This window comes from Osmerus eperlanus, chromosome 5 (genome assembly GCF_963692335.1).
Source record: "Osmerus eperlanus chromosome 5, fOsmEpe2.1, whole genome shotgun sequence".
Taxonomy (NCBI): Eukaryota; Metazoa; Chordata; class Actinopteri; order Osmeriformes; family Osmeridae; genus Osmerus; species Osmerus eperlanus.
In genome coordinates this window covers 3,480,684-3,505,523 of record NC_085022.1, presented here as the reverse complement: position 1 = coordinate 3,505,523, position 24,840 = coordinate 3,480,684, and the positions used below count along the sequence as shown (strand labels likewise).

At 46.7% G+C, this 24,840-nt stretch overlaps 2 protein-coding genes across 3 annotated transcripts in view; one reads left to right on the top strand and one right to left on the bottom strand.

Annotated features, from left to right (window-relative positions):
• The window catches only part of itpr2 (inositol 1,4,5-trisphosphate receptor, type 2), a 40,489-nt gene extending 32,749 nt beyond the window's left edge, over window positions 1-7,740 (bottom strand). Inside the window, 4 exon segments of the mRNA XM_062460767.1 lie at window positions 79-165; window positions 374-492; window positions 1,262-1,332; window positions 7,367-7,740. Of these exon segments, the coding sequence (XP_062316751.1) occupies window positions 79-165; window positions 374-492; window positions 1,262-1,332; window positions 7,367-7,458 (369 nt within the window). The 5' untranslated portion in view covers window positions 7,459-7,740.
• Window positions 7,741-9,330: 1,590 nt separating this feature from the next.
• plekhg7 (pleckstrin homology domain containing, family G (with RhoGef domain) member 7) lies at window positions 9,331-24,476 on the top strand. 2 transcript variants are annotated; one of them, XM_062461144.1, is made up of 17 exons: window positions 9,331-9,679; window positions 10,481-11,254; window positions 12,270-12,292; window positions 16,337-16,455; window positions 16,803-16,843; window positions 17,205-17,306; window positions 17,874-18,023; window positions 18,408-18,503; window positions 19,032-19,133; window positions 19,452-19,565; window positions 20,163-20,337; window positions 21,643-21,758; window positions 21,993-22,080; window positions 22,363-22,442; window positions 22,659-22,809; window positions 23,365-23,462; window positions 24,242-24,476. In XM_062461144.1, exons 2-17 carry the CDS (start codon window positions 10,598-10,600, stop codon window positions 24,338-24,340), a joined length of 2,211 nt encoding a protein of 736 aa, XP_062317128.1. In that variant the 5' UTR covers window positions 9,331-9,679; window positions 10,481-10,597; the 3' UTR covers window positions 24,341-24,476. The 2 variants fall into 2 exon arrangements, with proteins under 2 accessions (XP_062317128.1, XP_062317127.1); XM_062461143.1 differs by lacking the exon at window positions 9,331-9,679 and having other exon boundaries at window positions 10,452-11,254.
• Window positions 24,477-24,840: the final 364 nt, after the last annotated feature.

The following is a 24,840-nucleotide window of genomic DNA, read 5'->3' as shown; positions in this document are numbered from 1 at the left end:
ATGAAGTGCTTCCATGTGCCACTCGTTATTACAAGTTGTTAAAATGACTCGGGAGGCCCGGAAAGGCGGGGGGTGTACCTGGACAACCTTGCTGTATTTGACCACCTCGCCCAGGAGCTTCTTGTTCTCCGTCTCATTTTGCTTTTGTTCCAACTCTGCTGCATGCTGGGAAATCAAAAACATTGTGTTGTGTGGGATCTGTCAATCATTTGCTCTTCCTGCACTTTTGTGTCAGTCACTTGTTTGGTATTTAGCAGACTTGAAAATGTGCCGATACCCTGGACTATAAAAGATTGACGAAATGGAAGAAACAAACGAATAAACAAATATGCTAACTTGTCTGGGGTTACGAAGGAGACGTGTACACCTGTACCTGTAATTTCTTGAACAAGTCCCCATCCGTGTTGTTGTGGCCCTGTTTACCCTGCTTGGCCTTCCAAAACTGCTTCTGAGCCGAGTACCTGTTCATGGGACATACCTTGAACAGGCAGTCTGAATGGGTGGAGAAAGAAATTGTGAGGGAGAATAGATGGATGGGGGGGTGAAAGAGGGAGGGGGAGAGAGAGAGAGAGAGAGAGAGAGAGAGAGAGAGAGAGAGAGAGAGAGAGAGAGAGAGAGAGAGAGAGAGAGAGATGAGATGAGGGAATAGGATGGAGACAGGAGAGTGTCACTTTAACATTCAGAGTTCTTGTCCAATGTCTGTGGTTACCTATGGATGTTTACTCACTTGAAGCTTGTTCAGCCAGTTTAACACCTACTTCAACCACAATGGGCGGTTACAACAACACAGGGAGCAAATGTACCACTCAGCCTTGGCTGTGTGTGTGTGTGTGTGTGCTCACACAAGAATCTAAAATGTAACCTTGGTAAGCTATTAGTACAACTAACCTCTCATGCTAACAGCAGACGATGCAATAAGCCCAAGAGAATCACTAAGGATTGTGGATTCTGAGTTCTGGGTTGAGTAGTTGAGATGATGCTATTGGTGCACTGTGTCTTGTAAAATACAGACTGTTACTTGGTACCACTTTAACACTGTCGGAACTGTGCCCTTTTGACTATCGTCTGCACCCACTATAAGTACTATTTATAGGTTGCTTTGGAAATGCATAGGATAAGAAAAACATTTCATGTAGTAAAAATGGCCTTAGTGATTGACGTGTTCATTACAGTTTATGTATTACATACAATGTAGGGACAGTCTATATTTTGGAAGCATGGATGCAGAGGAAGACTGACAGGACCACAGCCAGTCTCTCACCTCGAAACTTCTTGGGAGGGTTGGTCAGGTCCCCGGCCTCTGGCTGCACCACACAGCGGTCATCTACAAGCCTGGACACAACACAGAAGCACACCAGAGCTGGGTCAAGCACCGGTGGTCACACAGTTGTAGGTACAAATAAAAACAATGTATCGACATGGTTATATGATTTCGCAACAGCCATTTAGTTCTCGAGTTAATAAAGAAGTCAAACATTGTATGTGAGAGAGCAAAATCTCCAGGGTTAGGGGATGGTCATATCTTGTTAACACAACCTTGAGCTTCCTCGTTGCCACGTACATGTATCCCTGTTGTCAAGGGCATACAAGGTATTGCCAAATTCTTTATTACCACAAAAGTAAAAATAGCAGCCTCAGCAAATACATGTAGACACACTTTGGGCTTCGGTTACCATGATAGCAGTGGTATGAGGGGTTTCCTGGTAGAGCGGCAGGGGCCCGAGTCCACAGGAAGACCTAAAGGTCTGTTTTAGGCTGATAGGCCACATTCTGACAGTTGCATGGAATGGCTTCCCTGCTTTTCACAAACCATTAACCTTGTTGGGGTCATTTCATGAACCTAGGCTTAGCTGGGGTTGGTTAACTTAACAGTAACGGTAGCGGTGGCACTGTCTGACCAGGCCAGACCAGGCCGTCTGCTAGGTCAGCATGCTGTGACCAATCACGCGCCAGAGGTCAGCATGCTGTGACCAATCACGCGCCAGACAGTCCTGGGTTCCACTTGAACAGGCCCCGGTTCCTGCATTTCCAGCTGGGTCCAACGGAAACAATGTTCTGCATTCTAGACAGACTGGGCCCCATCACAGATTCGCCACTCAGATACACACACACACACACACAATATCTGAGGTTTCTGTGTGTGTGTGTGTGTGTGTGTGTGTGTACAGGGGGGATAGAACACTTTGAGGAATACTAAATCCCCAAGAGTGTGGGCCGCCAGAATAATCTCATGACCTTGACCCACTATTAAAACAATATTTACTGAAAGCTTATCTTCTCCCTCCACACTTCTGAGGCTTTTCTAATCACTTCACCTCCCCTCCAGTCCAGCAGCATACAGGGGACATGCATCACTTCACCTCCCCTCCAGTCCAGCAGCGTACAGGGGACATGCATCACTTCACCTCCCCTCCAGTCCAGCAGCATACAGGGGACATGCATCACTTCACCTCCCCTCCAGTCCAGCAGCATACAGCGGACATGCATCACTTCACCTCCAGTCCAGCAGCGTACAGGGGACATGCATCACTTCACCTCCCCTCCAGTCCAGCAGCGTACAGGGGACATGCATCACTTCCCCTCCCCTTTTCCTGGTCTTCTCTGATGGTTTAGGCTGGTTATGGGTGCTGCTCTGTGGGCTTTTGGAAAGTTCTTCATAGAGGGCTATCAGCACCTATTGAGCTTTACATGTATTCAGGACTCAGAACTCCTCCACCACTGGAAGATTGGGAGGCACCTTTTCCTCTCCTTTTATGCTCTGCTTCATACAGAGCTGGTAGAATTATCGGTGATTCCAGCCAACTCATTTCCTACAGCCCAGACTTCTGTCTGACTTTGAAAAGCTCCTCCTCCCCGCTCCTCCATATCCATATCCCAGTCAAACCGAGGTGAGAAACAATTGAGCGAAATAGGATGTCGAACCAAGTGTTGGAACAACCAAACAGGAAAGGATAAATGTCCATTAAGCTTATAAATGAGTAACCTTAAGTTCCTGCTGAGTGCTGCAGGGTGTGAGGGCCTGGCGGGCAGCAGAGCCCAACTGGTGTTTCAAAACAGCCGTTTCTGCACCCAGGTTAAATATGAACCAGCCGTATATCAGACTGACAGGATATTGGACAAGCTCATTACGGCTCCATAACCTTCTGGCCTAGACAATTTCCCGACCTCTGGGTTCCTTTATCAGCGTGTGACCACCAAGATGTAAAGAAAGCAGTTAAAAAAATGTTGTTCTCAGAAAACTACTGTGAGAATTCTGGAGCTCCCTGGTCAGTGTTGTTGGTGATGTCACAGTCTACAGGTATTTCCCCATGTAGGGCACTTGCCTGTCGCTCCAGACCACTTTCTAGGTTAACAGTAACATTCAAAATGCAGAGACAAGACTATAACATTGACCAAGCATGCTAAACTCAATAGGCTCTCCTTCGGCAAACATGTCTTCTGCGTAACAACCATAACCATGTCTAAAGCAAACTCATGAATACAATGGTAAAATCTAAATGACCAGATAACAGATGGAACTAGAGAGGGTACAATTTCTGGGGAAATTGTAGGGTGTGCTTGCTTGCGTCGGTTGCACAGGGGTCCGTTTTTGAATGACATTTTTACAACTGATATTTCTGTATATTTTATATAAAAATGCATACTTATTATTTATAAAGATGACATAGATTTAAAAGCATTTTTTTTTTGCTGCTCATTTACAACTGAAAATACGAGTGAAGTGTAGAATGAAATAGATGTCTTCTCATTTCCCCTGCAAGAGGCAGCCTCATCGTTGAAACAAAACGAATAAATTGGGCAGACCGGTGTAAAAATTGACCTAATCTCTATGACTTAAACGTCATTTTAAGTTTTTCCCTTCTCATGATATTTTCAGGCATTTAGCCTACTCATTGCATTCATTCATTAATAAAGAACCCCCTTTGAAGATTATTCTACGACGTTACCCGGCAGTAGAAGATGGAATCGCGATTCAAACAGTACCATCTGCTAACTGAAAATATGCCCCCCAAAACGTAAATAAGCTTGACATTTATTTAGTGGAAAATCGCTCATTCATAAAAAGCTCACTGGTAGCAATCATTGTCAGTAACAACGATCAAAATGCGACAAAATGCGATATAGCCCTGTGTGGAGAAGCTGCCCGGTAAATTGTACTACTACGGTACAGTACTAGACTACTGCTGTGTTCGTCTTGGTAGCGATTGCGTTGGTTGAATTGGATTCAACGTTCCGTTGTACGGTTTAAGATGAAATTAATTATTTTCATGAACAGATTGACAACGTTTAGGCTGTGGCAATGAAGTTCAGGTTAGTAGTTAGATAGACTTTTGATTTAAGTAAGGGGAGTGCCGAACATGTTCTGTCGCCGTTTGACTTCCTACAGTTGTGTAAGCTAGATGTTTTTGTAGTGTGTCTCACGTAGGCTACAGCGTTGCAGTGAGCTACACTGGTTTGAAACCACAGGTAATGTTTTTTTCACCAACAAATCGTTTACTAATGTCAGAATAAACCCTACAACGAAAATGTATATGTGAGGAATGTTTATTTTAACGATTGAAAACAGATAACGCTACATCATCAGACGTCTGTGCAAACTTTCATGGCGAATAAATCCCATTCTGATCATAGACCACTGTAGTATGTGTTGCCCGGGCAACACAGGCTAATGTCATGATGCTAATACTTCAGTGAAATAGTAGACTACTGTTTCCGAAAGTAGATGTACTTCCTTAATAATATCAGCTTATATTGTACATTACACATCACAATTGTGTGTCATATCACAAAGTAAAATTAGTAAATAGTTATCACCTGGCCTCTTTGCTTGTGGCGTTTCTGCAGCTGCCTTGCAGTAAAGCTATAGTTAGCCTAGCTATCTCCCAGAAGTTAACGAGCTGCTAAACTAATATTCTGCTAGAGGTAGTCACGCGAGTTTTCGTGACGTTAGTGACGTAAGTAGCGTCATTGACTGTGGTTAGCAAGTTAGCCACCGTTAGCTTCACTTTTCGACACAAAAACGTAATTTCTACTTAAACCGTGCAACGGAACGTAAATCCCAATACAAGCAACTCAATCGCTACCAAGACGAAACTTTTGACACCTACGTTGTCTATGTAGGCCAAATATTGACTGAGTTTTAGGGGGGCAAAAAGAAATAAAAATAATAATAATAATATATATGTGAGAGAACAAAGGTTGTGCTCTCGCCGAAGGCTTGAGCACACCCAATAATAATATATATGTGAGAGAACAAAGGTTGTGCTCTCGCCGAAGGCTTGAGCACACCCAATGATAAACATCCCTCAACGGTTGCAAGCCCAACGTATTCATCAACCTGTAAAAGCTTCCTCTAATTACATCCACAAATCATCCTTTGCCTGTAATTTTTCAACTAACGTCAGGCTTAGAAAAAAAACGTGAGGGCACACTTTGGGGGGGGGGAGGGGGGGGGGGAAGCAACTGACATTTCGGACGCAACTGACAAGTGCAGATATCACAGGTACTGTGATACTCGTATAGCAACAATGGTTGCTTTGCAACACAGACAGATTCGATTCATCATTGAATGAAAGTCTCCGTGCAGTAACACCACAGCTACAACGTCAACAGGGTGAGAACCTGTTGTACTCATCAGGTGGTTTAAGGAAGTTCAGATAAGGACAGGAGAATGAACCTTTGCATTAGAGCAGCCTTCTGGAAACTCTGTTTGTAGTGGGAGGCGTGAGCCCATGGACACAGATTTGAGGTTTCTTCATTATCATATGTCAATATGAACTCAGTCAGGATAGGCTTGATGGTGTTATAGAGGGTTTTTACAAATCCTCATCAGCTGCTACTGAGGTACTCCCCTGGCAGAACATCGAGGTGTTCGTGTGAGACAAGAACCGAAACGTCTCACCTCTAAGAAGCACCGGCCAACTGCTACTTTTGAGACCAGAGCCTCCAGATCCCAGAGAGCACTTGGGCTGGAGAGCCCGGCACAACATTAGTCACTGGCGAAGCTCCGTGAAGCCCCTCAGGAAACATCCATGCACAAAGCTCTCTATTAAACAGACTTTGCATGCAGCGTCAATTTGGTCGGGCTGGATTTGCATGGTTCCTGTCCTGTCCTGCTCAAACGCCTCAGGAAAACACGACAGGTGTTGGGAAACCAGCGATGGGAGTTGCTAAAGCAATGTTTTGAACCCTCCCTTTTGGTGTGACCAACAAGCTCCTCTGACTGTACAATCCTTATCATGGGGTACTCCATTCCTGAAGGGTTTCACTCCACCCACCAGTTGTAACCAAACAAAACCAGCATATCAACCTGATAATTAGCTCTCCAGGAACAAGGTCACGTGCTCCCGCTCTGACGCTATGGTTACCCAGACAGGGAGAAGAAATCAACCCTGCCACGCACTAGAGCTGGACAAACTTTGGCACACTGGCTGGTCTGTTTTGAAGCACAGTTGCACACCGCAAACAAAAGAGTGTGGGGGGGGGGGGGGACTGTCTGCAGTGAAACGTAAAGGTCAGAGGGCACAGAGGGGCCTGGAGCCAACACATTCTACTGCATCGGTTCTGCACAGGAACAGAGGAGCTACAGGAAACACAGCTCGTCTGTGTGCCACTCCATGGAGACAGCGAAGAGCGTGCTCCTGGTGTTATGGCCAACTGCCGTGCTCCTGGTGTTATGGCCAACTGCACAGTGTGGGTTTTCATGAACTTGCAGACACAGCTGACCGATCCCTTCCTGCATATCTGGCATTATACACCCCAACACTGTAGCTTTGTCTCATCTGGCCTTATGAAAGTAGCATGCATGCGGCTTAGTGTGGAATACACCCGTCTTCCACTCATTTCTGCATAATTACATGGTGCAGTAAATGTGTGGGGTTGTTGGAAGGTAATTTATGTACATTTTGACCTCCATTTCAAAATTGTATGTAGGATCAAATTTGCAGATCACATTTAACTAACTTGTTTTACTTAAACTCACCTAAACACATTTCTAAAGCACAATATTGTGGTGAAATGAAATGTATAACTGTCATTGGCACAGATACCTCTGCTATATAGCGGAGAAAGCTCTGAAGCAAGTTCAGTTGACTTTGTCACTCAGTTTTACATTCCTCCTGTGTTTGCGTAAAAGTGAGGCTTGGCGGCATGATTTCCTTGAAGATGCAATCACTGCGTTTAAGGCCTTGGATCGGAAGTTAAGACTCCGACGTCTCATCGGAGCAAATGACACTAGTGAAAGTCATGCCGTAACGCCTATTGAAAGTTCGAGAAATTAAACTAGCCTTGGCAACTCAAATTATCAGTGTATTTCTGACTGACGGTTAGTCCAAATAATGTGGGTAAACCCACAAGGACGACCTACCCCAAAGTGCTGATGAACCCGCTGACAGAGCCTTCCGCGTAAAGAGACACAATGTCTCCAATGTGGAGAAAACTGGACCTGTTGTCTGACATTTTTCGGTCTACTTCAATCTCGAAGTAAATTTCCCAGTCAGAGCGACATGCGGTTCTTCTTGATTAGAGGAAATTGTCTCCACTGACACGTTGTATCAATCCATGAAACTCTCGCTTTTGATACGTCAAATTGCTATTATGAATGCACAGAAACGCGTCATCTTCGAAAATAATTACTTCTGGACTGACGAGTAAAGCGGAGAAGCTAATATCAAACTTTGACGTTAGTCTGGACTGACTGTCTTTTTACTCATGTATCCAAAGTCTTCCTGTATGACAGACTGCTTCTCTTTCACATCCACTTTAGGGGTGGAGACTGGCTCTGTCGGAGTTGCAGAGCCTATCCCCTTCTGCACGGTGTAAAGTTGTGCAATGTGCATAATGGCATATGCTAAAACAAGATTTTCATGCCTTTGTTTTCAGAATTCAGGGAAGCTCACATTGTTCTTTCAACAATTACCAGAACCTAAGAACTTGACTGGTATATATGTTTATGCAGTGGGGTCGGCTATATCTTATTTGTAGGCCTATGTAGTAGCCTATGTCTGTGCGTGTGTCTGTGCGTAGGCTATATTAGGTGTGTGTTTGTGCGCGTGTTTGAGATGGTTTGAATCTAAACCAAATATCAATGAATCATGTGACGTCAAGCATCCAGTTTTAAATAAAGGCAGGTGACGTAAAACGTATATAATGAGAACCGTTAATGTTGAATTTTCAAGTAATATGCTACATAGATTACATAATGATTCTAGTCATAGGTCAACCGTCTGGTCTATTTTTGGTCAAGCAAAGAAGAAAACCTGTTTTTTTGTTGGTCTGCGTGGTTATGTGATTTTGCTCCTAATGGGTATTGGATAAGAGGCCCTTCAAATATATGATTACTGGTGAGGTTACAATAGCTGGCCACAGAGGGAAGACTTTGGGTAAACATTCGACTCAGTTAAGTACACAAATCGACAGCCTCAAGTCATCATAGAAACATGAGCAGACTTCTCATTTGCATACAACGATTGCATGATCGTATCTTTGTATTAGTCTCCCTCTGGCGGTCAGGTTTAGAAAGCACACCTGCCGCAGAACATTCAACATTGTAGCAACGGACATTGGCTAGCTGTGTCTTAGAGGTGCACACTGTTAGGAGCAGGGCTCTCAAGTTTTTTAATCAAAAGTTTGGCGTAAGATTACCATACATGTCAACGTTTGGGTTGGGTCTGCCTGCGCCTTTCCCATTAATTGTATATAGCGGGACAAGTTATCCATTACTTCTCAGCATGAGAAATGGTTGAAATGCGTGAGATATACAAGGTGTTTGGGCCTCACGTGAGAGCGCGATACGTGGCTGAAATGCTTGAGTCTCACGGCGAATGCGTGAGATACATGTACATGTTGTAGACATCCTGTTTACTTTAATGAAAACAGTTCTTCTCGACAGTTTGTTGTTATGCACATGCTCTTAAATAAGTGTGGTCCGCCTAAAGGCAATTGTCCAGTAGGGGATACAATTATTTATAACCACTAGGCCTACCAATCTGTCATCCTATCCTCTCGGTCTTTAAATCTCTCACACACACACGCTGCACCCCAATCCCTACCACCACCCCGCCACAAGAGCACACACCTTAATTGGGTGAGTCAGGTGGCTGAGCGGTTAGAGAATCGGGCTAGTAATCAGAAGGTCGCTGGTTCGATTACCGGCCGTGTCAAATGACGTTGTGTCCTTGGGCAAGGCACTTCACCCTACTTGCCTCGGGGGGAATGTCCCTGTACTTACTGTAAGTCGCTCTGGATAAGAGCGTCTGCTAAATGATTAAATGTAATTGCCCTGGCTCGATGATGCTTTGACAACAGCTTCTATCATGCAGCATTGTTGTCCGTCCCGCCCTGACACCAACAAAAAGTGGTCTCTTTTCAGTCTGTGTGGGATGTCACTACAATTTTCCTTTAAATTTTTTAATTCCTCTCGTTTATATTTTTGATACGACAGCCTTAATCACATACGTAATCCGTCCAAGGTATTTCACAAATCTCTCTGAGCTTTGTCCTATGAGTAGGAACAGACGTTGATGCTGCCCCTAGCATTTGGCTGGTTTTCCTCTCGCTGGGCGGGCGGTCACAGATCAACCTTCAGCCCTCCCCAGCAGTCGCTAAAAGCAAGCGGATGATCCGTTGCTACTGAACACCCGACAAGCCACAGCAACTTACTGCCGTAAGTAAACAAAGCGTCGCTGTAGTTCCATGCTTACAAACTTGAAAAATTAATGATTGTTTTGAAATAAGATAGCCCACGACGATTATTATTTGATTTAAACTTGGTAGGTAGGCTACCCTTTTTCCCATTCCAACCTTATATTCACCTCGTGGGTTAGGGTTGTCACTATAATCGTTATTATCCAGGCTACTCAAAAAAGGAGATATGTTGGAGATCCCATCATGTACGTGTGTAGAATATATTATGTTTCGTTGAAACTTGCATTGCTTGAAACCGTCTTTGTTTACGAGTAGGTTGGTCGACAAATCCGAGGTTTCTGAATTTTGTTCAGGTGCTCTTTGTTTCCCACGCTCAACTGTCAAGGCATGACCGAGTTGATACTTTGTCACCGTGTTATAGGCTCGGCAACCCTAGATATGTTAAATCACAAGAGTAGCCTAATCTAAATTAATGTAAAAATGTTACGTTTTCTGGACTGTTCCATTTTACAGTAAGATATTATCGTACTTGTTCAATACACAAACGGCGTAGGGCTTGAGAAACACCTAGTCTGCTGTATCTTTAAATTGCGCTAATCATTTAGTCTATACGAAACTGCTTTCATACTCCATACCGCTCGCCTCATCACACTAATCTTACGTACATAACTTCACGTTGGAGTTTCTCAACATGGACTAAACTCCGGACAAATCCATTTTAAAAAGATTAGTCTAGGTTTTGACTGAGTGCCCGGATTGTTAATTTGCGTAATAATAGACAAGGCTACAGCTAATATACTTAATTTTTCATCGTTTCCCAGGTACTTTTTTATAGTTGAACTCTCTTTGGAATGCCCCGGAATCACCTCCTACTTCCAACTCACCTGGGACAGAGGACAGGGACCAGCCTTTTTCTAAAGTCTTAATAGCCTGCAATGACTTTTTGCACAAGATGTCTGAAACTGCACTGAAACAGGTGACTGTGCTGAAGGAGAATGGACAGGATGGAGAGAAAACCTTAGACTGGAGTTATATTGATTGGCACCAGAATGAAGACCTGGTGTCCAAAGGTGTGTCTGAAGTCCAGACGCAAACCACCACAGGGTCGCGCCAAGACAAGGAGACCCAGACTAGCAACCCTGTCATCATGCACATCGATTTGACTCGGACGAACTCCAAACTCAAACAGAGCCTCTCGTTGGACAGCGACAGCTTAGTGGCTCCTCTGTTCCAGTTCGATCGTCAGGCCCCGGCTCGGATCTCCACCTCGCCCACCCTGAGGAGAATGAGGAGCACGCGGAGGCCCATCATGGACTTCCGGGACTCCATGAGGATGGAGAGCACGCAGGAAGAGGACAGCCTCGGCGACACCTTCTCCCCCATCGGTCCCCTCTCCCCCCCCCACAGGCTGATTTCTCCGCTGGCTGCCAGCCCTCTCTCCGATACAGGAAGCCACCATGACAGTCCACCAGACTCGTCATCCAGCCAGGACAACCCCAGATTTTCACACAGGTCAAAAACGCTGGACAATGGCATGGTTCACACGAGACAAGCGTGTTTAAACGCCCGGCAGAGCTCCAGTAAAGACTGCCTGGACAGGGACGAACAGGTGAGGGGCCTCGACCATGCTCTCCTCCACTGGAGATTTCACTTGGTTATGTTAGACATTTATGAATCGCACACAGAACCAAATGTCCTAATGACTAGGGGAACCTAAATGATGGAGCTCTGTGCAGTACCCCAACGCTGAAAGGGTTCAATAGATTTCACCTATTAAACATGCCGTCTGGCCCTGTATGCAGTTGGTACTACACTGTAACATAGTATATCCGACGAACAGCCCTATAGACCAGAGGTCAACCCTATAGATAAGATCTTAACTCTATAGATCTGATGTCCTGCAAGTACTCTCTCCATCCTGGTCGGGGCCTCCTTTCCCCCAGCTCTGCCCCAGACTCCTGTGGTGGCCGCTGACAATGCCAGCTTTAGACAGCAAATGAATCAGCAGTTACATGGCCTGACAGCCCAGCACCAACAGGCTGTGCCCCTGGGAAGGCTCCTCCGTGCCCCCCCCCCCCCCCACCCCCCCAATAATAGAAGGGGTCAGCGGGCAACGTAGGAATATAATGGGGAGTGGAGGAGGCGGGGGGCTATTCATTAGGGCCCAGTATTCACCAGCGCACATTCTCAATAGAGCTTGGACGTTCTCCCCCAAGATCAGACTCATTCAGAATTCAAGCGACCACTTAGAACATTGACTCACTTTGGAAGTTGCTTGAAAGTGATCTAGTAATCTAGGAGGAGGATGCCTGTTCAGCAGTGATTTAAACAGAGCTACCCTGAGAGTCCTAGATTATAGTTGATTTGATTAGTTCACACAGGATGTTCAGCATAAGCATGTTTACATAAACTGCCGCAATGAAAGAAGTTCGGATAGGTATGTAGGTATGTTCGTATGTACATTGTTCACACGCTTCTAGTCTCATCAAATGGAAAATAGTTCAGTCGTCCCAAAGCTACAGAAGTCAAAATATTATGATGACGTATAATAATGTACTGATTAAGTACTGTCAGGTTTTGATAAATGATACCGTATCTCATGCTGTTTTTTCCTCTCTCGGCAGGAAAATGAACCATGTCACAAAAGGTAGGTGTGTCTTATTTGAATGTCTTTGCATGCCCACTTGGCCTCCCCAGAAATATCCTCACCTCACCCTGTGTGAACGGCTATTTGCATGGAAATTTGCCTTTAACAGTCTGCCTCGGAACGGTAACTAGTGCACGTTACGGAACGGGGGACAGTGTCAGACCAAAGGCTTTTTGTTTTTGTTGTTTTGAACGGATGAAGCAAACAGCTCCTCAGCCAAGTTGCCAGTTTGTATCAGAATCTCTTGTTCTGTGGCTGTTTCGCAACATCTTCCATTCAGTGAAATTGGGTTCCCATTAATCCAGGAATGTGTTTGTAGGGAAACATCTCGTGTTCTGATCGGACCTTTGGCCCGAGATGGAGAGCCGTTTCTGCACCGGGAATGAGTGGACCCTGGGCAGAGGAAGCCCCATTGTGCATTCATTGTGTTGGGCCTTTGTTAGCCGGCCCATGAGCTCACGGACTTGAGTTATGAGAGTCCCATGGTTCTGAGTGGACTAGACAAACGCTCATTAGGGCTGTTCTTCCTCTCGCCATCCTCCCTCCTCTCAATGGGCCTCCAGGCTCTTCTCTCTAGTGGTTAATTAGGCAGCTATTGTCCCTACAGTGAAGCACTGGCCCTGGCCCCCGTCCTTGTGGCCTCGCTACAGTAGCCCTCGGACAGGACGGATTAGTTTTTAGGCCTCGTTATTTCACCAAGATTCAGGGGAACAGAGAGGCCCTTTCTGAGCGAGCCCAGTATCTGGGTCCCTGACCACAGAGAGAGCATTCTGACTGGACACACAGGGACAAGGTGCATTGTGGCACTAGGAGGAAATAAACTGCAATTAACAGTGACCTGTTTTAGGAAGATCCGCATGCAATGCCACACTCACGTTCTGTTGTGTCTCTTAGATGTTGATTAAAGGGGCACTTTTCTCAAAAATCACATTTTCCTCAATCCTCCATATGATGTTGAAATTATAAAAGTGTATAATGCAAACCAATGAGCTTATGGGTCTGTCGTCACATGATTCATTATATAACAGCAGCATCAATCATAAACTATGATTTACTATCCCACATGAAATGCATAGTGGATGGATACCAAAAATAAAATAGAGGATTGTGGTACTTGGTACTGTTTTCTTGGCAACTCAGCTCTGCGTCTGTCTCAGGGCTGTTATGAATCTGGGGATGCAGAGATGGTTCCGGATCATGGTCCTCTTTAGTGCAGAGAACCAAGGCCATCTAACGACCTCAAGAACTCAGCAGAAGACTGAAGACTTGGCCCTCTCGGCCTAACTGACTTGCACAACGTCAGTCAGGTGTGCATAGCTAGCCCTGTGGCCATGCTCTTCTGTGCGTTAAAGTCTGTCAGTTTACTCTTGGTCGACATAAGCCCCAATACAGAAGGTTTCGTTAGAGACAGATGTACTCCAGCCAGTGCAGAGCACCGACCTGGGGATGTCCACGAGGGATGTACTCTCCCTGGAACATCCTCTTTTGCTCTAAATGGGTGTTATGAATCACAGCAAAAGAATAAACCAGAACAAAGTACTTCCATGCTATGTTAAATGGTTCCCGTATGTGGGCTGTTGTCACAATGTCATCATCCTAGCGGGAAGTGTAGGTGAGCAGAGCAGCTGGCTGATCCTCTTCAGGGCCTGGTGTCACGTCTAGATAACCTTCAAACACACCATTTATAAGCAAACAGTGTATCCTTAATGTCCTGGGGGAGGGGGGGGGGAGGGGGGAACATGTTGTGTTTGATCTGCTTTCCGTGTCATGGTACATGGTGTGTTCGCTGGGTCATGTGTTCTTTAACGTTTGCATCAGCTTGTAACCCTGGCCCCCAGCTGTCGTTCCAACTAGCAGTGACCGAGTCATGCAGAGAGAGGGATCTGAAGCAGTCAGAAGAATAACCTCAAGCAGAGGCAGAACCAGACCAGCAGGTTGGTGTTGGGTTCACCTAACCCTGCCAACAGGCTGTTCTACCGCTGTAGCTCTCTGCTTTCTTAAGTATATTCCAGAAGGGGGAGTGACAGTAAGAGCTATGTCGCTTTGTCAGGCAAAACATGACACTTTTTTCCTTGACTGTGTTGATATGAAACTTCATTCGAGACTGTACTGGATATGTTGCAACGTATAATGTTACAAATCTGACTTTGAGACGTTGGATGAACAGCTAATGGGTCATCCGTTTGTCATTGTTCATTAGTCAGTAGTGTTTCCTGAATATTGACACTTGAGATGTCATACAAGGTGTGTTTGTACATTGCCTGCAGGAGGGCCAGTGCTGGACTGGGTTTCTCCTGCTCTGGTCTGCTCTCCTTGTCTGGTATCTCCTAGTTAGCTCCTCTCTCTGGTCCACCCTGCTGGTATCACCTAGTTAGCTCCTTTCTCCGGTCCACCCTGCTGGTATCTCCTAGTTAGCTCCTCTCTCTGGTCCACCCTGCTGGTATCTCCTAGTTAGCTCCTCTCTCTGGTCCACCCTGCTGGTATCTCCTAGTTAGCTCCTCTCTCTGGTCCACTCTGCTGGTATCTCCTAGTTAGCTCCTCTCTCTGGTCCACCCTGCTAGTATCTCCTAGTTAGCTCCTCTCTCTGGTCCACCCTGCTGGTATCACCTAGTTAGCTCCTTTCTCCGGTCCACCCTGCTGGTATCTCCTAGTTAGCTCCTCTCTGGTCCACCCTGCTGGTATCTCCTAGTTAGCTCCTCTCTCTGGTCCTACCTGCTGGTATCTCCTAGTTAGCTCCTCTCTCTGGTCCTACCTGCTGGTATCTCCTAGTTAGCTCCTCTCTCTGGTCCACTCTGCTGGTATCTCCTAGTTAGCTCCTCTCTCTGGTCCACTCTGCTGGTATCTCCTAGTTAGCTCCTCTCTCTGGTCCACCCTGCTGGTATCTCCTAGTTAGCTCCTCTCTCTGGTCCACTCTGCTGGTATCTCCTAGTTAGCTCCTCTCTCTGGTCCACCGTGCTGGTATCTTATAGTTAGCTCCTCTCTCTGGTCCACCCTGCTGGTATCTCCTAGTTAGCTCCTCTCTCTGGTCCACCGTGCTGGTATCTCCAAGTTAGCTCCTCTCTCTGGTCCACCCTGCTGGTATCTCCTAGTTAGCTCCTCTCTCTGGTCCACCGTGCTGGTATCTCCTAGTTAGCTCCTCTCTCTGGTCCACCGTGCTGGTATCTCCTAGTTAGCTCCTCTCTCTGGTCCACCCTGCTGGTATCTCCTAGTTAGCTCCTCTCTCTGGTCCACCCTGCTGGTATCACCTAGTTAGCTCCTTTCTCCGGTTCACCCTGCTGGTATCTCCTAGTTAGCTCCTCTCTCTGGTCCACCCTGCTGGTATCTCCTAGTTAGCTCCTCTCTCTGGTCCACTCTGCTGGTATCTCCTAGTTAGCTCCTCTCTCTGGTCCACCGTGCTGGTATCTTCTAGTTAGCTCCTCTCTCTGGTCCACCCTGCTGGTATCTCCTAGTTAGCTCCTCTCTCTGGTCCACCCTGCTGGTATCTCCTAGTTAGCTCCTCTCTCTGGTCCACCGTGCTGGTATCTCCTAGTTAGCTCCTCTCTCTGGTCCACCCTGCTGGTATCTTCTAGTTAGCTCCTCTCTCTGGTCCACCCTGCTGGTAGTCTCCCAGGAGATCTGACATGGCTCTCTCTACTTTGACTAAAGGAAGTAGCCAGACATGCCATGTGTGGCTGTGCTTCACTTGGCCTCCAGCATGCTACCTGTAGTCACCTTATGTTACTAAACAACATGCAGTAGCGAAGTGCAAGTGGTATCTCAACAATGTGGAAATGCCAAACAGGAATTCAGTTATTTCCTGAGTTGACTCGGAGAAAGAAACAAGGATATCCTGTGTGTATAGCACACGTATGTACAGGCAGACCCCTCTGTGTGTCATAAAACACTGTGATTCATCCAGTTTATTTATTTTAAAAGGACATTACACTAAATTGGCCTTCTCTTTTCTCTGCTTTCACCATTCTATTAATAGTTTCCCCCTGTGCACTCTTCTCTTCCTCTCCATCCTCTCCACTATTCTGCGCTTGTCTCTTCCTCCTCTCCCAGACTGCAGGAGCGGAGGCGGAGCTCTGTGGTGGTCAGCCTGCCAGGATTGGACGTTTCCCCTGGTGACCTGTTTGTGTCCAATGGAGTGGCCGACATATTAAACAGCTCCAACTTCTCAGGTTAAACTGCTTCCGAGTTCTTACATTCTCCCTCTGCCATCTCTCTACTTCTCTCAGGCACTGTTTTCCTTTCTTTCTTTTCTTTTCTTTTCTCCTTTTTTATTGTCTCTCTCTCCCTCTATATCTTTCTTCCCCTCCTTTCCCTTCACCTGTCTTTGGCAACGTTGATCCACCCAAACCACAACATACCTATTCCCATTAGGAATGCAGCAATGTTTACTTTTAATGTGTGATGCCATTCCAAGCTTGTGCATCCTTTTGGATGTCTGTCCTTCCTTCACAACCTCAGATATCTTTACATGTACCCAAGTAGATCATCTCAATCTTGTTTTTCACATTTTCAACAGATACAAAGAAATCCAAGTGGCCTTTTTCCCGACGGAGCACGGTAGGTTGTTGTGTTGTTTTTGCACGGCGTGTTGTGTGTTCTGGAATGTTCTGTGATGCCCTTCCTCTGCTTCGGCGAGGTGGAATGAACATTGTTCTCTGACCCACTTGTCAGAGCTCATATAGTTTCCCTGTCTATCACAAAGTTCAGTATTACTCAACGCTGTACAAGTGAAAACACCATCCATCTCAAATATTTAGTTGAAGGTTTTTACCCATGTCATATTAATAGAGCAACAAATATTTGAACATTGCGCTTTATTTGTCATGCATGCACTTTCTCTTTGACAAATGGGCACCCTCATCGCAGAGTGTAAATCAAAGGAATGTTCTAGCTGGCTTTGTTGGTTGTCTCCTCTCAGAAAAAAGGGAAGGCTCCGACACGCACAGCAGCTGATGTTGAGAAATGCCTCTCCGGGGAGCAAATACAGGACTGGAGAGACTCGGACTTCCAGAAGTACAAGGTGAAGGGCGAGTCTTCGGGTCGACTTCATTCGAGGCTCAGCTCCGGCCTGACAGGCTGACTATGATGTCTGCAGACCTGGCCCAAACACTTGGGTCCGATCGATTTGACTTAGCCACTGCAGTGAAACCAATGTGTAGCGTCCCATAGGCTGACAAATCAAACTCACCCTCATTACTTTCGAACCTTTTTCTTGTCATTTCTCTCTGTGATTTACCCAGGTCAGGTCATTAGACACACAGGACAGGTGACAGTTTAACATAATTGGATCTCCCTCAGGTGCAGGGAGGAACCCTTCTAATGCACCAGGGAGAAAGAAAAACAGACTTTGTTCTGAGCTATTATACATAGCAACCGTGGATGATCATAAATCAGGAGGAGGCCATTGACACGGCAAAATAAACAGTAGCTGTGCCTAACACACGCACGCACACTAGGTGACACTAACCAGGAAGCGGTACTGAAAGGGCCCCACCTATAAGGGAGGGACAACTTCTGTTGATAATTTGGTGGAATCATTGACAGGACTGACATGGCACTTCTCTGTTCTCTGTGCGTGCGGCCTCAGGACTGCTCACTGGGGGAGTTCCTCCAGGACCAGTCCCTCCAGAGAAGGCCCGACTCCGACCCCCGGGACTACAAGAAGCAGGAAGCCATATGGGAGCTTTTCACCAGTGAATGCGTCTACTTCCTGGACCAGCTCATGGTGCTTAAAGAGGTGACAGACTCCACCAAAACACACACACACACCCCCACATAATCTCTCTCTTTCCCACACACACATCCTCCACACCTAGTCACGCACCGTCTTGCTCTCACACACACCCTCAAACACACTATGAAACGAGCTTGGCATCCCTGCAACCCAACACCACCTTCCTCTATACAGAGGTTAAAGCCCAAGCTAGGTGTGACTTCAGGCAGAGGCCCATTGAGCCACAACCTTTAGAAAACCAGTAAGTCGTTTAGTCCTGAAATGTCACGGCCTCCATTGTTAGTTAACGAGTTAGAAAAGCAAATATAGGGTTAAGGTTTTAGTTCCTTTATTTTCTTTTTTTTATTATTTCTTTCTGTGTCTGTCTGTCTTGTGTTTCTTTCTCAGGTGTTCCGGACCACCCTAGTCAACCTGCAGCTCCATGACTGTCTATCGGATGTGGACTCCTGGCGGCTGTTCGCCAACCTCAAAGAGCTGTGTCTGGTGAGCCTGCCTCTGTCACGCTGATAGGAACGTCAAAGACCACGGCCTGGCACCAGCATTCCGTGGTCTGACAAACCTCCTAGTTTCAGATTTCCACTAAATTACTAGTTCCAGAGGTATTTTCTTTTTCTTTGGAACTATTTGGGTTTAAAGGATTTTTTTTTGTTGCAGCAATGGAAATGAAAATGTTACTGTAGACAATGCTTGGCAGCGCCGCGGTTCGCATGCTACACTGAGTTGTGAGTGGAGGGTTGGTAGAAGTAGCCATGGGTTGTAATGATTTGGTGGTGACAGGAAGTGAAGTCATAGCAGGATGGTAATGGTTGTGTATGTCTTCGATTCTGCATGAATGAGGCCACCTAGACGTTGGAAGCCGTCTGTGAGGAGGAGGAGGATTCTGCCGTGTGTGTCGGTCGCCAGCAGTTGAACCTCGAACCTTGCTCTGAGCTTTCACGTGAACCTTTGCTCCGAGCAGGCAGTAAGTGTGGAGATAGGGTGATGATGTCGTGTTTGGTTGTTGGTCCGCAGGTGAGCTATGGGTTCCTGTGCACCTTGCTGAACACCATCAGGGACTCCTGGAATAGCCCTGAGTCTGAGGGAGGAGGATCTCTGCTGGACCTCCTCACCAAGGCAAGGACATCACACACACATGGATACACACCTCTGCATGTAGCCTCTCACATGGCTCCTAAACCGCTATGCAGCCTACTGTTAACATCGCCCAGGCTTGTCATGCTGGAGTGAACTCCTAACTGATAAACAATTGAGCAAGAATCAATCTATAAATCTATATCTCTGAGCACACTATCCCTTCAGTGACCTACCCCAAAAAGATACAACAGTGATTTATCAACCTTACTTAATTGAACCATAACTTGATAAAGTTAACAATTAACACACGTGTGTGCATGTGTGTGTGTGTATGCCTGCCTGTGTCTGTGTCAGCAGGCGTTCCGTGAGAACATCTGTTGCTGTCTCCAGAAGTACTGCCTCAACTACTCCACAGCCCTGCTCTACGTGGACAGCCTGAAACACAGGGAGGACTTTGGCTGCTATGTCAAGGTACTGCCGGACTGCTGCATCAGCCTGTCAACCAGGCAGTAACCCAGCCTGTAAACCAGAGCCTGGAGCGCCGGAGAGGCCGGTGTGTCCCCTTGACAACCATGCATGAGTCGAGGCTGTGAGAGGCTTGTTGCGTAGAGGCTGGGATGTCTGACCTGTTGACAGTCAATGGGGCTCTTAGGGGATTGGAATGTGATGGTTTGTCTTTCGCCATTGTCTCCCCCTCCCTCCCTCACCCTCTTTTCTGACTTTGTTGTTTTTTCAGTTCTTGAAGATCATTTTTCTTCCTCGACTACATTCTCCCCCCCCTCCGCTCACCTCCCCCTATCCTTCTGTTCTCCTTAACAAGGTCCATCTCCTCCCCTTACCCCCTGACCTCCCTCTCTTTTTTCCCTCTCCATACCCCCCCCCCTCTTGTTATCCAACCCTATACTTAACCTATTGCTTTCTCTCACCTCCCTCAGCCCACCTACTCACTCTGTCTTCCTTCTCTCACTCTCCCTTCTCTTATTCTTCTTAACCGAAACCTCTCCTCCTGTCTCGCCTCCTCTTTGGCTCCAGCTGAGCTCCCATTGTCTCCTTCTCTGTTTCCCTCAGTGGTGTGAGAGAAACCAGCAGTGCCGCAGGCTGCAGCTGCGCGACCTGTTGGTGGCGCCGTTACAGCGCCTGACTCGCTACCCGCTCCTGCTGAGGAACGTTGGGAAGAGGAGCCGGGCGGAGGAGGAGGAGGGGGCTCTCCGCAGGGTGGCGGAGCAAGTAGAAACCTCCATATGTGAGAACCCATGCCTCTATAAACACACACCACCTGACCGTCTCACTCAAACGTCTAGATTTATTGACACACAAAACACGTGACTCACAGAATGTGAGCCATAAGCACTCATCCAGGCCAGCAGCACCCATCTGGTGTTTTTGCTGTAAAAACAAGAACCTTTACAGAGAGCTGGGCTTTCCTCTGTGTGTTTGTAAGAGAGTTATTACTATGTGAGACAGTTGAAACACAGATTTGAGTCAGCTGCTTCTGCAGAACCTCCCTTTGCTGAACTTGTTTTCAGACCAGGAGGAACACCAGCGTGTCTGTCCAGTTCTCTCGCAGAGCGCCCTTCCGGGACACTGACAGCAGAATAGGGGCATCTATAAACAGATACAGCACTTATATGACGTGTCCCAACTCTGAGAGCCACAACATGGCAAGTCTTGACAGTGAGCAAACAGTTCAGTCCCTGTCACCATGATGAGAGGGGACACAGAGGTGGGGAGGTCTCTTACTTGATGGACAGGCTAAGTGTGTGTGTGGGGGGGGGGGGCAGGAGGGGCAATGAGGCAACTGCAGGTTGGAAGGGACAGTCTAGAGGTTCAGCATGTCGTGTCCTCCTGTATTCCACCTGTTCAATGGAATTCAAAAATAATTCTGGGCAACCACCCAATCACGACTCACGGTCCTTTGAGAGCTATTTCCCATAGCCAGATCAGCAGGGTGTGTCACATGCCCAGGACAAGGCGGAGGTTGGGTGGCATTCTGGGGAGTGGCACGTTAACTAACCATGGCACTCCTGAACACAGAGGGTTTGTGCATGTGTGAAACTAATCACGCTCCTAACTGACACAGCCTTCATCACACTGTGTAGAGGGAGGATGGTTCCTAACTGACACAGCCTTCATCACACTGTGTAGAGGGAGGATGGTTCCTAACTGACACAGCCTTCGTCACACTGTGTAGAGGGAGGATGGTTCCTAACTGACACAGCCTTCATCACACTGTGTAGAGGGAGGATGGTTCCTAACTGACACAGCCTTCATCACACTGTGTAGAGGGAGGATGGTTCCTAACTGACACAGCCTTCATCACACTGTGTAGAGGGAGGATGTTTCAGTGACAGAATTAAAGATGCCGACTCATTAACTCATCAACTGTCGCTAACATATGACAACTACACACAACCTAAAATGGCTATTTTCCGGAAACTTTTAGGCTTGTTGGGTTGCTTGTCTTTTTGTCCCCGGGTTGACCATAACTACAGTTAATTCTCTTCTTTGAATTTTCTTTTTCTTTTCTGTGTTTACTCTGTCTGTGCAGGTGACCTGGAAGGCAAGGTGAAATGGCTGGAGAACTACCAGAAAGTCAAGCAGCTGAGAGACGCACTGGTGTGGCTGCCTGTGTGGGAGAGGGACAAGCGGGCCTTCGTCCCCGAGGTGCGGAACGCACATTTGTTTTTGTACGCTTCCTTATCTGCCTTCTCAGAATGCTTTAAGATTAGAAGACACCTGACAGAACAACAATGCCACAGCCTTAGAGGAAGAGTATTATTTTAGATAAGGCGTAGATTCTTCCGCCAGATACTGATAAACAAATGAAGCGTGCTGATGTTGTCGTGTTGACGATATATGCGTACCGTGACCCGGGTGTCTCCTCTGCTCTCTGGGCAGAACCTGAAGCACCTGGTGAAGGCGGTGACCCTGGAGAACCTCATCTCCCATCGCAGCCTGCTGTTTGAAGGGAGGTTGGTCCTCACAGGTCAGTACGGAAGCATATACGCGCGTGTCAGTTTATATATACAGTATGTTGATGTCCATTTAGAAATGCATGTCTGTATGCATTTCTTTTTTTTACCAGTTGTCGGTGCTTAAGACCTTAGCACAGTACTGTATGTGTGTGTTTAGATGTATGTTTGTTTTTAAACTGCATGTATGTTTCGATCTATGTTTAGACACGCCTGTGGAGGACACGATCGTTATTGTAATGATCACCTGCTTGTTGCTTCAGAGCGTTAAACACCTGCTTTGTGCTATGTTCCAGACAACACCAAGCTGACTGACGTCTACCTGTTCCTGTTTGATGAGTTCCTGCTGATCACCAAGATCAAGAGGAATAAGAAGGTGGGGCATTTTAATGTTCCCTCTCTGTCTCTCTCTCTCTCCCTCCAAATGTCTCTCTCTCCCTCCAAATGTCTCTTTCTCTCTATCTGTCTCTTTCTCTCTCTCTCTCTCTGTCTCTCTCTCCCTTGTTTTCTCACGCGCTCTAGTTAAACTGACAAGGTTTCTCTCCTTTCTCACCGGACCTCTCCCGCCCACCTGTGTCCGGGCCTGCCGTAGAAGTCTGTGGTGGACCAGAACCCTCTCCGGCCGGCCCAGGGCCAGGAGCTGGACCAGCTGCTGAAGGACGGCTGCACCTTCACCGTCCTGGACCAGCCTGTCTCCCTCGACCGTCTTCAGATGAAGAACGTAGACCAGCTCAATGCCACTGGTGGGTGCGCCAACCACAGAGCCAACCCATCCCCCATGACCCACTGTCTCTCCTCTCTGCTATCCTTGTCTTATATATATATATATATATATATATATATATATATATATACAGCTCTGGAAGAAATTGAGAGACCACTGCACCTTTTTGTTTCCATTTGTACAAAGTTAAGAAGGACAATTTTGAGTGAGGAACGGAAGGGTCAACTTTAAGAGGCCACTGCAAATTTTACCCTTCTGTTCCTCACTCAAAATTGTCCTTCTCAACTTAAAAAAATAAAATAAATCAAGAAAAAGGTGCAGTGGTCTCTCAATTCTTCGCAGAGCTGTAGATGCTGTAATTATGTGCACAATGTTGAATTTGAGTCACGATGTTGCTGCGTTGTTTTGTCCCAACGGACAGTAAAGCACAGACTGTTTGGTGGCAATATCCATGGTGATACTGTTAGGAGGACTGTGCACTTCTAGTCCTTTACGATCTGCTTAACTTACCACTGTGGATAAAAGCGTCAGCTGGAAGAATAAATGTCATGTTATCTGACGTCTCTCCTCTCAGCGTCGGGTCTTCCCCACTCCTTCATCCTCATGCACCAGAACCGCTACCAGCAGTACATCGGTGCCTTCATCCTCCAGGCTCCCTCCGAGTCCGTCAAGGTAGGACTAGCTGCCTCTCATCTGCATGTGTGCAGCAGTAGGACTAGCTGCCTCTCATCTGCATGTGTGTAGCAGTAGGACTAGCTGCCTCTCATCTGCATGTGTGCAGCAGTAGGACTAGCTGCCTCTCATCTGCATGTGTGCAGCAGTAGGACTAGCTGCCTCATCTGCATGTGTGTAGCAGTAGGACTAGCTGCCTCTCATCTGCATGTGTGCAGCAGTAGGACTAGCTGCATCTCATCTGCATGTGTGTAGCAGTAGGACTAGCTGCATCTCATCTGCATGTGTGTAGCAGTAGGAGGACTGGAAACATGTAATCTACAGTAGGTAGCATACAGGAGGGTTGTTTGGAATGTCAGTGGGATAGGCAGACCTGCACGTCACAAAAAGCTCAAATATCGCCCCGAAACTCTTATTTTGGTCTACAGTAATTGTGTAGGGTTGCTGGTTTGATTCCAAACTCAGCCCAGCAGTTTGATCTGCCAACTAGGCATGGCACACTGGGCGTCAGTAATTTAGGTTTACATAAACAGAGGGTCAAAGTTGATCCTCTCCTAGCAATTATCTGGTAGTTTACTACTGTCATGTAAAGTCTTTCCTTATCAATGCCTCATTCTAACAAATAATAAGTGTTGATTGTATAACTCTTAGCGTCTTATCTGGAGATAAGACTGAGCTGAGCAGTTAGCGAACTGCTGTTAAAAAGTTAGCTGGAGATGTACTGGAATGTTGTACACTACATTCCTCCTGCACCAGTGTGACGCTTGTGTGTGTTCCAGAGGGTGTGGATGTCAAAGTTAGAGGGCGCTGTGGCAGCACTGTTGAAGATCGACGCTCAGCAGCCCCGAGTGAAGAACTCCGAATCCTCCCAGATATGACTCAGCGTTCATCATCATTCTCACCATGCACTCTGGAGTTCTGCATAAGCATTGTATATTTACCAGCAGAATCATTTTGTAAACTGGATGTTTGCTTTGAATGGGTGTCGATTATTACAATAAACTGATGACTGTGTGATGAAATTGTTTGTTGCCAACCGAGAGCCACTGTAAGACATGGTACACCTTGGTGTGTGTCAAACAGGCAGGCGTGAGATGAACATAGAACATAAAAAAGGGATGGCTTTTTGCTAACATTTTACATGTTTTATTAATTGTTAAGTCTTTATGGAAAAATTAGCAAACAAATTATACATCTGGTGCGTCGTGGATTACATTACTTTGCTTTTTTTCTGTTCAGTTGGGGGAAGGGGGGGGGTTGTCCTAGAGCTGTCTAGAATCCCCCTCCCACAGCCTCCCTGGGGGCCAGAGCTGAACCCCACCACAGCTTGGCATAAGGCACACCCACAGAACCACAACCCATCCCAGAAGGAGACAGA

Coding starts and splice junctions, on each gene's coding strand:
- plekhg7 (XM_062461144.1), top strand. CDS start 10,598: ATGTCTGAAACTGCACTGAAACAGGTGACTGTGCTGAAGGAGAATGGA. Junction 16,456..16,802: donor AAACAGCTCCAACTTCTCAG/GTTAAACTGCTT, acceptor CATTTTCAACAG/ATACAAAGAAATCCAAGTGG. Junction 18,504..19,031: donor ACCTCAAAGAGCTGTGTCTG/GTGAGCCTGCCT, acceptor GTTGGTCCGCAG/GTGAGCTATGGGTTCCTGTG.